The 12968-nt window shown below is 42.8% G+C and overlaps 1 protein-coding gene across 1 annotated transcript in view; it reads right to left on the bottom strand.

The window, feature by feature from the left end:
- Window positions 1–12968, bottom strand: part of SEPTIN2 (septin 2) — a 33832-nt gene that overhangs the window by 19101 nt on the left and 1763 nt on the right. The window contains exons 2-3 of the mRNA XM_036421073.2: window positions 10647–10676; window positions 6622–6742 (exon numbers count right to left, since the gene is read on the bottom strand). Of these exons, the coding sequence (XP_036276966.1) occupies window positions 6622–6742; window positions 10647–10676 (151 nt within the window). The remainder of the gene's footprint in view (window positions 1–6621; window positions 6743–10646; window positions 10677–12968) is intronic.

The following is a 12968-nucleotide window of genomic DNA, read 5'->3' as shown; positions in this document are numbered from 1 at the left end:
TTGTTGGTACAGGACAGAAACAGGAGACCCCTGTGTACTTTGACTTGCTGCAATCCCCCACCCCCTACAAGGAGGGAGCCAGTCCCTGCCCTGCTTCCTGTTTTAAACACCTCCATGTCCCCAAATTGGCAATTGCTATGTCAAGGTAACTTCCCCACACATACTGTTGAATGTATTATGACTAAGATGGGCAATATGTATTCATTCTAGCATTTAAGGAATTAAGAATCCCTCTTCAATTACATATTCTAAATGTTTTAAACTTAACTTCAAAGATATGCAAAAGACCAAACATTCTTATATTTGAAGGAAGCACGAACAGATTCCGTCACTTCATTATTAGATTATCATCTACAGCTTAATTTTGTACGGAGAAGTACTTCTGAACTTGGTGCCTGACTGTCTCTCAGGCATCAAGGTTTGAACCTCTACCTGCTAAGTCCCATGTGGAAGGAGCACATGTTTTAAAAATCATTGTTGATGAGAAAATCAAGAACACAAGAGTGAAGGTGAAATGTGCAAAGCTAGAAATTAGGACTGAACTTCAATTAGACTTTAATTTTCACAGATGAAAAGGAACATCAAAAGGACAAAACTAGAATTACATGTTGAACATGACCCAATATAGGTCATAAAAAAAATGTGACTAAACACATACTATTGCATCAAGTTATCCTTTAAATAAACTTTTCAGCAATCCCCTATATTTTTATCATGCTCATAGGAGTTCCTTTCTGAGTCCCTAGCACAGGTCTAGGTGCTGGGACACAACAGAAAACAAGGCAAACAAGCCCCTGCTTCGTGGGGCTTTGCAATCCAGGGGGCAGATCACCAGATGACTTGCAATAGCTGAAAGGAGCTATTGTGCAGAAGACATCTGAGCACAAGTGTTGGAGTAGAAGCAGCCTCTTTTAAAAAGTTCTTAAATCCTGGTGGCTGATTCTATATCTTAATTTTAAGGGTATAAGTGATTATTTCACTTAGGATAGTTTTAGGGTAACACCTGCAAATAATCTGCTAACTCAGAACATGATGTTGTCCTTCAGCTAAATTCTGAGAGTGCCCAGCTCTGCTCTGCTCCTCTGCCATTAATCTCTTTCCCGCAGTGGAGTTTCTTCCTTTAAAATGGGGGAAACACACACAAGAGATCTGGACCAGTGTAAACGCATCACCATCCAAAAAAACTTTACATAAAACATACTGGGTCTACAATCTTAATTAAATTAACCAGTAAGAGTAGTGACAACAAGACTGGTTGGAATGGTGGTAGTATTTAGTTTATAAAATGGCTCGTTTTTAGAATATGCAGCATCAGGCACAAGGTGGCGCTACAACATGAGAGAAAAGTGGCACATGCTTTTGCAATTCCACTGAGATCCCATCAGGCAAACTGTCAGAGGCTTCAGATTTTAATCTGAGGTTTTTGGTTTTTAACCCTTACCTAAGGATGTTTTTATTAATTTTAGAGAGAGGAAAGAGGGGGGGGGGGGAGATAGATAAACTGATCAGTTGTCTCCTGTACATGCCCTGACCAAGGATCGAACCTGTAACCTTCTGGAATATTACAGGATGACGTGCCAAACAATTGTGAGCCACCTGCCAGGGTTGAGACTTTATTTTTTAAATTCAGGCTAATCTGTCCCCACGCCCTCAAAAAAACAAAACAAAACAAAACAAAACACAAAAAACATACAAAACACACAAAAAAACTTAGGCCAAGCCAGGAACGGTAGGAAGTAACATTAAAATATATATTGATTCCAGAGAAGAAGGGAGAGAGAGAGAAACATCAATGATGAGAGAGAATCATTGCTTGGCTGCCTCCTGCACACCCCCTACTGGGGATCGGATCGAGCTCGCAGCCTGGGCATATGCTCTTGGCCAGAATTGAACCTAGGGCCCTTCAGTCTGCAGGCCGACGCTCTATCCACTGCGCCAAACTGGCTAGGGCAGTAAATAACATTCTTAACCTAGAGAAGTTTTTATTCACATTTATTAAAAAAAAAAAGTAAAGTTTATTGATTTTTTTACAGAGAGGAAGGGAGGATAGTTAGTTAGAAACATTAATGAGAGAGAAACATCGATCAGCTGCCTCCTGCACACCCCCCACTGGGGATATGCCCACAACCAAGGTACATGCCTTTGACCGGAATCGAACCTGGGACCTTTCAGTCCGCAGGCTGACACTATCCACTGAGCCAAACCGGTTTTGGCCACATTTACTTTTGACTTTAACCAACAAGATACTGCTTCCTCAGTGTGTAACAAGGGCCTTTCTCGAAGGCCTCTCAAGGGCAGAATTGTAAGTGGCTGGGTTTTCTGCCCCTTCAAACAACTCCTGTCACATGCAGAAATCCCGAACCTACAATTAGGTTAGCTTATTTTTGCTTACGCCAGGTTTCATTTTCTCAGTGATCACTGACACTTTTGTGAATTTGGTCACACTAAGCATAATATTAACTTTTGATTTGGCAAGAGCCTTTATAATTTTAATCTTGCTTTTCTTATAAATTGAGCTACCATCCCACAAAATTGTGGAAGGCTAACAACTTGATGTAAGTTATCACTAGCAGTCACCACTTAAGGAAACTCTTCAGCAGCATGATCATCATGCTCTCTCATGGGTGATTTTGATATCTATAAACAACTTATGAGTTCAAATTCCTTGCAGATATTTTTTCCATTGACTGTTTTTATAAAGTGGAAGGGAGGGAAGAAGGGAGGAGAAAGAGAAACATATCTATGAGAGAGAGATACATCCATTAGTTGCCTCCCACATTTGCCCCAACTAGGGCCGGGGGTGGAACCTGCAACCCAGGTTCATGCTCTTGATTGAGAATGGAATCCACAATCCTTTGGTGTGCAGGCTGCTCTAACCACTGAGCATTGGCCAGAGCTGTCTCACCTATTATTATTTTTTATTTTTATTTTTTTTTATTTTTTAAAAATATATCTTATTGACTTTTTACAGAGGAAGGGAGAGGGAGTTAGAAACATCGATGAGAAACATCGACCAGCTGCCTCCTGCATACCCCCTACCAGGGATGTGCCTGCAACCAAGTACATGCCCTTGACTGAAATTGAACCTGGGACCTTTCAGTCTGCAGACCGACGCTCTACCACTGAGCCAAACCGGTTTCGGCTCGACTGCCCTTTTTTATTCTGTAGTCTATGATTTATTGTTGGCCCATCAGAAATTTTTCATCTGAGATGTTGCAGGTTTTTTTTACTCTAAACAAGTTCCATTTGGTTAATTTTTGTTTTATTTACCTCATTACCTTCATGTTTTCCTTCAAGTACTGTAGCATATTTAAAATACTTTAGTTCTGTCTTGGCTAGTTTGACTCAGTGGATAAGTGTGTCAGTCTGTGGACTGAAGGGTCCTGTATTCGATTCTGGCCAAGTGCACATGCCTGGGTTGTGGGCTGGATCCCCGATGGGGGGCATGCAGGAGGCAGCTGATCAATGATTCTATATCATCGATGTTTCTATCTCTTTCTCTCCCTTCCTCTCTGAAATCAATAAAAATATATTAAAAATAAAAATGAATAAAAACACTTAAGTACTTGTCTGCCCACTCTAGCATCTCTGTCATTCCCAGATCTATTTCTCTTGCCTGATCTCTCTCATTATGTGCCACATTTTCTTGCTTCTTTGCATATCCAATAATTTTCTAATGGATGCTAGATATTGTGAATTTTACACTGAAATTACTGCATTTTTATGACCTTCTTTAATGAGGGAGTCTTATCCCAGAAAGTAGTCAATTGGTTCTTTCATGTCTTGTTTAAAAGCTTTGTTAGGGAGTGTTTAAAACAGCTTTTCTGTCTGATTTAACCCAACTCCCAAGTACTTTCTAGAATTTCTACGAATGCCCTAGATGTTTAGTGATGTCCCCTCTGGTTGGCTGAAATTTCAATGTCTCCCAACCCCATTTCGGCTTTCCAATTCCATGCGGTCTGCAGTTCAGCTCACACCCTTTGTGGTTACATTTTGCCCAGCCTTGTGGAATTTCAGTGTCAGCCAGTGTCCAAGGGTACCCCATGAAGATTTCTGAAGGCCTAGCTGTCTTTGGAACTCTGCTGTGCTAACTCAGGATCCAAGTACTCAGGTTCACTTAATGGTGATCAGTCCTTCAGCTCTGAGACTCCTGTGCTCTGACCAACTTAGCCCTCCCCAGGTACATGGCAGAAAGCTGGAATGACTTTACACTTTATGTAATTTGTTTTCCTTCTCTCAAAAACTGAAGTCCTACACTGCCTGTTGCAGAATGTCTTAGAGAAGCTGTATTTTGACCAGCCTTCGGTTATTCATGCCATGATTAGTCTAGTAGCAGTTATTTCTGGAAGCAGCAGACGATGTACCTCAGTGTAAATTTAGCCGCTACTTGTAAGTAAAGCTTCACTGGAACACAGCAGAATTGAATGGCTCCACCAAAAACTGTATGGTTCACAAAGCCTTAAATATTCAGTATCAGGCCCTGTGAATTATTTTTATCATGGCCAGAAACAAAAAGTTATTGCCGTTTTAGAATACTTTAAAATGAAGCAACTGTGTGACAGAATATACTGAATTTTTCTCTTCTACCAGGAGCTTGAATTTACAGTATCTTTATCATGTAATTGGGATCCTAAAACATGTCATCATTCCCTTCTCTGGACCAACAGTTCCACAATTTCTTCATTCATTTATGAACTATACACCCTAAGAAACAATAATCTGTCATTATCAAACTGCCTCTGCTCATTTTGGGAGAATTTTACAGTTATCAAGAATGAAATGTGCCGAAACCGGTTTGGCTCAGTGGTAGAGCGTCGGTCTGCAGACTGAAGGGTCCCAGGTTCGATTCCCGTCAAGGGCATGTACATTGGTTGCGAGCACATCCCCGGTAGGGGGTGTGCAAGAGGCAGCTGGTCGATGTTTCTCTCTCATCAATGTTTCTAGCTCTCTCTCTCTCCCTTCCTCCTCTCTGTAAAATATCAATAAAATATATATATTAAAAAAAAAGAATGAAATGTGATATGATAAACAGAATTAATAGTTCATCAGAGGATAGTTAAGCTTGTAATGGCCATGCTGAAACACAGTATATGCTATAACCCATGAAAAAAATATATGTGATAACAGAAAATAATTACAGTAAGCATTCAATTTCAAAGGACTTTAATAATTTTAAAAAATGTATCTAGTAAGATGTTACTTGTTTAAAATACATCCACCACAAAAAAATGTTAAGAAGCTTCCTTTTTGAGTATTAAAGAAACACACTTCTAATTAAATATGTGTATTTGTTATCAATTAATATGTAAAACTCTTAGGCCTAAACCAATAATTAAATTTATTATTATTTCATGGAGTTTTTGGTTAGGAATTCTGTGGAGGGAGGCAGGGGGTCTCTCTCATGCAGAAACAGTGAATATCAGCCAGGATGGCTGTAACCACAGGCTGAATTGGAGCTAGAGGATATTTCTAAAATAGGTCACTACATGGCTACTGGCAGGCCTCAGTTCCTTGCCTTGTGGAACTTCGCTAAAAAGTTGGTCGAGTGTCTTCTCAACATGGTGGTTGGCTGCCCACAGAGTGAGCCAAGAGAAGGAAAGATACAAGCACAATGTCTTTTGTGACCCAGTCTCCAAGTAAAACACTTTTCTTTCTGCAATGTCTTACTGGCTACACAGGTAAGCCCTATTTAGTATGGGAAAGGACTAGAGAGCTGCATGAATACCAGGAGGCAAGGATCACTGAGCAACATTTTGGAGGATGGCTGCCACAATGAGTAAAAATTATCACTACACCTGAAGAGATGACAGAAAAGTTGTAATTTCTGAAGCAACATTTTTTTTTAATTTTTTTAAAAATATACTTTATTGATTTTTTTTACAGAGAGGAAGGGAGAGAGATAGAGAGCCAGAAACGTCAATGAGAAAGAAACATTGACCAGCTGCCTCTTGCACATCCCCTACTGGGGATGTGCCCGCAGCCAAGGTACATGCCCTTGACCAGAATCGAACCCGGGACCTTTCAGTCCGCAGACCGACGCTCTACCACTGAGCCAAACCGGTTTCGGCTGAAGCAACATTTTCTAAAAAATTCTTGTCCCTCCCTGCCTCTGCCAAATTCCCAAGTTATTTGATTCTGCTAATAAAGAAATTTTTTCTTTATAGGTCATGCTATTATTACACTCCACAAGTTGGCAAGGCACATAGCAACATCCTTATAGTACTATATAATAAAACCCTATTATGCTAAGTGTCCTGTCGGCCATTCAGTCAATCAAAGAGTAATATGCTAATGATATGCTAAGGTCACTCAAACACTTGCTATGACGTGCACTGAACACCAGGGGACTGAGCGAGACAGGCCGGACACGCCCTGGAGTCCTCCTGCGGTCCCTCCCTGGCTGGCCAACAGCCCGCGTCCCTCCCTGGCCCCGATTGTGCCCCAGTGGGGTACCTCAGCCTGACCTGTACTATCTCGCAATCCGGGATCCCTTTGGGGGATGTTGGAGAGCCAGTTTGGGCCTAATCCTGCAGGCTAGGCCAAGGGACCCCACTGATGCACTAATTAGTGTACTGGGCCTCTAGTATTTAATAAGCTCAAAAATACAAGCTAATTTCTTACCGACCACCATTAGTGTGAACTCAAAACCTTTTTTCACTGATTTTCGGTGAACTTGATTAGGAAGATTTGCAAATCCAACATAGCCAGGAGTTTCTGGATTTATAAACTGAGTTGGTTGTTGCTAAAATAAAATTTTACAAAAAAAAAGAAAAGGGAGAGAAAATATCAATTACTTAGAAGACATAATGAAACTGTGACAAACCTAAGTATCATTAGTTCTCATGAATTTATATACAGTACATAAATAACATTCCCCAAAAGTTACTTCAACCAGAAAATTAATGGTATTCACTTAATAACATTTATTAAAAAGAAAAACCAATCTAGTATTATTATTAATCCAGTTGGCCAACCTCCCACACCCTTCCCTGGCCCTGGTGCACTGGTGCGGTCCCTCAGCCTGGCCTGCACCTTTTCGCAATATGGGACCCCTCAAGGGATGTCGGAGAGCCAAGAATGGCCCAATTCTGCAGACCAGGATGAGGGACCCCACTGGTGCACAAGTTTGTGCACCGGGCCTCTAGTATATATATAAAACCCTAATATGCAAATAGACCAAACCGCAGAACAACCAAATAACCAGTCGCTATGACATGTGCTGACCATCAGGAACATGGCGGCTGTTGGTGGCAGTGGGATAGTGGAGCACATGAGTGGGGGCGCCAGACCAACATGGGGCGCTGGTTGCTGTAATCAGGGCAAGCCTCTGGTGGTTACTAAAAATTCTTTGCTCCCGGCCAGGCCCGGAGCGGCCGGGCCCGAAGCAGCCGGGCCTGGAGCAGCTGGGTCGGGTGCGGCCAGGCCCGGAGCAGCAGCAGCAGCCAGGTCCAGAGCAACTAGGTCGGGAGCGGCAGTGACCAGACCCAGAGCAGCTGGTTGTGGAACGAACCAGAGCAACAGAGGCCAGGCCCGGAGCAGCCAGGCCCGGAACAGCTCGCTCCTTGCCTGCCCCTGCCCCACGGCTGCCTCTCAGACATGGCTTGAAACTTTTGTGGGAACTTGAGGGTCTGCTGAATCAAGTGATGAAGACTTAGATCTGGATGTGTTGAGTTAGTATAGGGCTGGGTATTGATCTGTGAGTGCCTTGGGTGGGGCCTGGATGAGGCTGGTTGACCTATTTGGAAATGTCTTTTGTGTGAAATGTATCATTGGGCATGTGGTGGTATTATTGATATGAGAAAATGCTAAGTAACTGATTTACTATCTGAAAAGGGATTTACTATTGGGGAAAGGGAGGGAGGAAGAGACTGAACATAAACTGTGCACCTATGGATGAGGACAATGGGGGATGGGGAGGGGGCAGAGGGTGGGGTGGGAACCTGGTGGAGGGGGGAAGAAATGAGGAACCTTTGTAACAACATGAACAATAAAGATTGATTAAAAAAAAAATCAGTACAGGTAGGCTGTACTGATTTTGTATTAAAAAAAAAAATAAAATTCTTTGCTCCCATGTGCTATGGTCCCACCTGGCACTTGCACCCGCTGGGTGCCGTCAGCAGGTGCAAGTGGTGACTGCCGACCCCAACTGCCCTTCAGGGCTTCTCTACTTCCCCCTGTTCCTGAGGGGCAGTCAGGGCCAGTAGCTGCCTCTTGCACCAGCTGCTAGCAACAATCCTGCTTGCACCTGCTGCTGGTTGAGTATGACCCACGAACCAGGTTGCTGGCTCACCCACTACTGGCCCCATTCACACCTGCTGCCAGCATCTGGTGCGTGTCCAGATCACTTAGTGCTGTGAGTGGCATCTGCCGGCCCTGATTGTGCCTGAGGGCTTCTCCATTCCCCTGCTCGCTCCTGAGGGGCAACTGGGCAACAGCTGCAGCTCGCACCTCCTGCTGGCACTGGCCCCAATTTGCTCTGCGCTTCAGGGGGTGTGAGTGGGGCTGGTGCTGTCAATGCACAGGCATGGAGGTGGAGGCAGTGGGACTGCTGGCAGACAGGGGATCAAGGGCTGCCACGTGAGGGGCCGGGTGGGAGTTACAGAGGATGTACCGAGAGCCGCCCCTGTGCCCACTGCAGCCTTGTGGCCTATGGTCTCTTTCAAGGTGAACGAATTCATGCACTGGGCCCTTAGTACTATATAATAAAAGAGTAATATACATGTTAACCATCACTCTGCTATACCCACAAGCCACACCCACCAGCCAAACAGGAACAAATATGCAAATTAACCCAAACAAGATGGCTACGGGAGCAAGCAGGAGGCTTGTGTTTCTCTGGCAATGGAGGAAGCCAAGCTTTCTGCTCACCCTGGTGGGACTAGGCCATCACTCAAGGGTACGAAGTTTCAATTATAGAAGATAAACCCCAGATGCTTAGGTCGCTGGGGGGCGTGGCTGGCCTGCAAACCACCACAGGCCCCATGCCCCAAGGAACCCCCATGCTGATCCAGGACACCTTTCAGGGCAAATCAGCTGGCCCCCACCCGTGCACCAGGCCTCTATCCTATCTAATCAAAGAGTAATATGCAAATTGACCATCAATCCAACACACAAGATGGCTGTCCCCATGTGGACACAAGATGGACACCACAAGATGGCCAGCAGAGGAGAGCAGGTGGGAGGGACCAGGCCTGCAAGGGAGGGCAGTTAGGGGTGACCAGGCCAGCAGAGGAGAGAAGTTGGGGGCAACCGGGCCTGCAGGAAAGGGCAATTGGGGGGCGGGGGGGACACCCAGGCATGCAGGGGAGAGGAGTTGGAGGGGGACCAAGCCTGCAGGGCAGGGCATTTAGGGGTGACCAGGCCTGAAGGGGAGGGCAGTTAGGGGCAAACAAGGCTGGTAGGGGAACAGTTAGGCATCAATCAGACTGGCAGGGGAGTGGTTAAGGGATGATCAGGCTGGCAGGCAGAAGCAGTTAGGGGCAATTAGGAAGGCAGGCAGGCGAGCAGCTGGGAGCCAGCCGTCCTGGATTGTGAGACGGATGTTGACTGCCCATTTAGGCCTGATCCTACTGGCCTAAAGGGACAGTTAGACATCCCTTGAGGGGTCCCAAATTGGAGGGTGCAGGCTGGGCTGAGGGACACCCCCTCATGCACAAATTTTGTGCTCCAGACCTCTAGTAGATATATAAAAGGCCAATATGCGAAGTGTCCCCTTGGGAGTTCAACTGGGATAATGGGTATTCAATTGCTTGCTATGACGTGTGCTGACCACCAGGAGGGTGGCTCGAAATATGGCAGGGGACCAGCGGCAGGGCACCGAGGGAGTAAGGGAAGGAGGAAGTAGGGAGGTGGGGAACCGAGCCAGGCCTAGGGACCCTACCCATGCATGTATATCGTGCACAGGGTCTCTAGTACTTGTATAAAAAACAATGCTTATGCATCAGATACTTATACCCCAAAATTCAAAAATGAAAGGCAAAAAGAAAGAATATAATCTAGTAATTTTAACCACAAATTCTGCTTTCCTCCACATGTCTTTTAGAATTAATTTATTCCAAGGCTCTGGGCTAATCTGCAAAAGATAATATAAACCAATTTATCAAGTTGAAGAGCCCCATCAATTTTATCATGTTAAATTATTAGAATTTTAAATTATTATTTGATTAGTCTGATGGGAATGACCTATGGAGGCTAAATGGGTTGTTCCTGATGTATTTAGAAATTTGAAATCTGAGAGAAAAAGAACTCAAAGCTTTTTAGGACAATTAAATTAGAACTTTGTGTTAATGAACCAAATAGACCAGCTATATTAAAAATAATGAATCATCCATACTATAGTTAGATCAGCTATATTAAACATAATGCCCGGCTGGTGTGGCTTAGTGGTTGAGAATGAACCCATGAACCAGGAGGTGCAGAGATTTCAGGCTCAATCCACAGTAGGGAGTGTGCAGGAGGCAGCTTATTAATGATTCTCTCTAATCACTGATGTGTTTTTTTTCTCTCTCTCCCTCTCCCATCCTCTATGAAATAAATAAAAACATACTTAAATAAAAATAACGAATCATAAATTTTGACTATAAACAGTTTGAGAACATAAAGCCATTTCTGCTCACACTGTAGATACAGAAAGTATAGGTTCTTACCTTAGACATCTTCAGTGAAGTTCTGTCAATCTGTAAAAACACACAGGCAAATATCCATAATGGACATGTGTATTTAACTTAGCATGAACTGACATGAAAAACACACATAAGGCATCAATAGCTTATTCATTCAGCTTCTCAATTAAATCAAATACTTCCCCAGAAATGATAAAATTATTTCATTATAAAGATAAATTATATATGAATTAGTTCATGAAAGCAACAATACATATCTATGCATACATATATACATCATTCCATATTTTCAAGAATATTGACTTTCTTTAAAAATGAGAATATGTTAGGTACTGCAATCACAGGTTATATCAGGAGAAGACAAGTTTCCATGACCTCTGGAACTGGGTCTTCTCCTCTCTTTGAACTTTTTCAACAAGAAAAGGATGCCTGGCTCAGCTGGTTGAGCATTGGCCTGTGCACCGAAAGGTTGCGAGTTCAATTCCTGGTCAGGGCACATGCACAGGAGGCAACAGATTGATGTTCCTCTCTCTTTCTCTCTCTGTAACCATGTCCTCAGGTGAGGATTGAAAAAAGAAGAAAGAGGTGTTTGAAGAACACTGTGCTTCTTACCTTTCCAAGATTCCTAGAGTGTCTGAAAATTAGATATTGACACTGGTGATACAGAGCAATATGAACTACATTTATAAGTAAAGGAAAAAGGACTTAAGGCACTTGAGTGTTTGAGAACTGTGATAGTTTGAGTTATCTGGAATTTTAATGCAAATTTTAGAAGCCTTGAAACTTTGGGAAATGTGTGGGATCTGTTGGCTGACCTTTGGTAAAAAAGTCAAGAGATCTGAATGCAGTCAAATTTTATGCTCTCTGAAGCTTAGAAACTTTATTAGAAAGCTTCTTTCAATTTTGTGCCCCCCCCCCCCCCGCCCAAAAAAAATCTTTTCATGAATACTGCACACTCTTAAGTTTCCCTTCCAAATGGAAATGTTTCCAGCCACCTCTGATGAAATGAGGCCCCTGCATCCCAGTGTATCACTTGGTTAACCAAGGATAAGACAGGATTTCTAAGGAATTTGTTTCAAAGAACCAGCTTCTAGATCTTATTTAACCTCTATTGTGATACTTTGTTCATAATTTCTTTCTTCTTCTTTTTTTTTTTTTTAAAGAGAAACATCTACATGAGAGTGAAATATCCATCTGCTGCCTCTTGCACAGCCCTTACTGAGGATCGAGCTTGCAACCCAAGCCATATGCCCTAACAGAATCAAACTGGAAATCTTTTGGTGCTCAGAATGGCACGCTACTAACTGACTTACACTGGTCATGGCCATTTTATTTAAATTTATTGATTTTAGAGAGAGGAAGAGAAAGAGACATTGATTTGCTGTTCCACTTATTTATGCATTCACTGGTTGTTTCTTGTATGTGCCCCAAAATCTTGTTGTATCTGGACAATGCTCTAATCAACTGAGCCACCTGGTTAGGGTTATACCTCTCCAGTTTTAATGGAGCATAATTTATAAACAGCTAGTATAAAAATCTCTTTTCAAAGTTGCTTAAATTGTCTTCACAGCAGTTACATAATTTTAAAAAATTTCAATTGTTTTAAAAAATATTATTTTTAATTTGGAGAGAGAGGAAGGGAGAGGGAAAGAAACATTGATGAGAAACATCACCAATCAGCTGCTTCCTACACACCCCCTACTGGGGATCCAGCCCAAAATCAAGGCATGTGCCCTAAACCAGGAATTGACCCATTGACCTCTTCGTTCATGGGTCCAGGCTCAACTGCTGACTCACACTAGCTGAGCACAAATTGCTTTTCTTTATGCACCTGGTTTTCAAGTGAGAAAGTCTTATCTAGCAACACAGAATGCCAAGCACTGTAATTTATTCTTGGGTGCAGACCAATTGGATCCCCCAAACCTCAGAAATGTGGTCAAATGAAAATTTTATTCTTTCAGGTTGTGCTCAGTGTTCTAGATGCTAGATCTTGTTTATAAGTTTTTTCTCCTTGACCTATGGCTTTCTTCTTCCACAAAGCAATACTCCCATGCCAATTCATATTTTCCAAAACAAAAGATGAATAACGATGGATAAAACTGGGTTCTTGGCAATATAAACATATTCTGCTGGTGGCATTTATATTAATGGACTACCCATAACTACCATGTATTGTCATGTTACTCTTGTATTTTATATACATTATCCCGAGTCCACAAAATGACCCTGCAGTGTAGGACCTAGAAGGTTCATAATCCCTTATCTAAACCCCTTGGAATGTTCTGGCATTCAGATTATTTGGATCTGAAGATACATTTACAGTATACCCCATGACACCCTCAATGG

Source organism: Pipistrellus kuhlii, unplaced genomic scaffold, assembly GCF_014108245.1.
Source record: "Pipistrellus kuhlii isolate mPipKuh1 unplaced genomic scaffold, mPipKuh1.p scaffold_m20_p_7, whole genome shotgun sequence".
In the NCBI taxonomy this organism is placed as follows: domain Eukaryota; kingdom Metazoa; phylum Chordata; class Mammalia; order Chiroptera; family Vespertilionidae; genus Pipistrellus; species Pipistrellus kuhlii.
The sequence above is the reverse complement of the archived record's forward strand: the minus strand, read 5'-3'. Positions and strand labels throughout refer to the sequence as shown.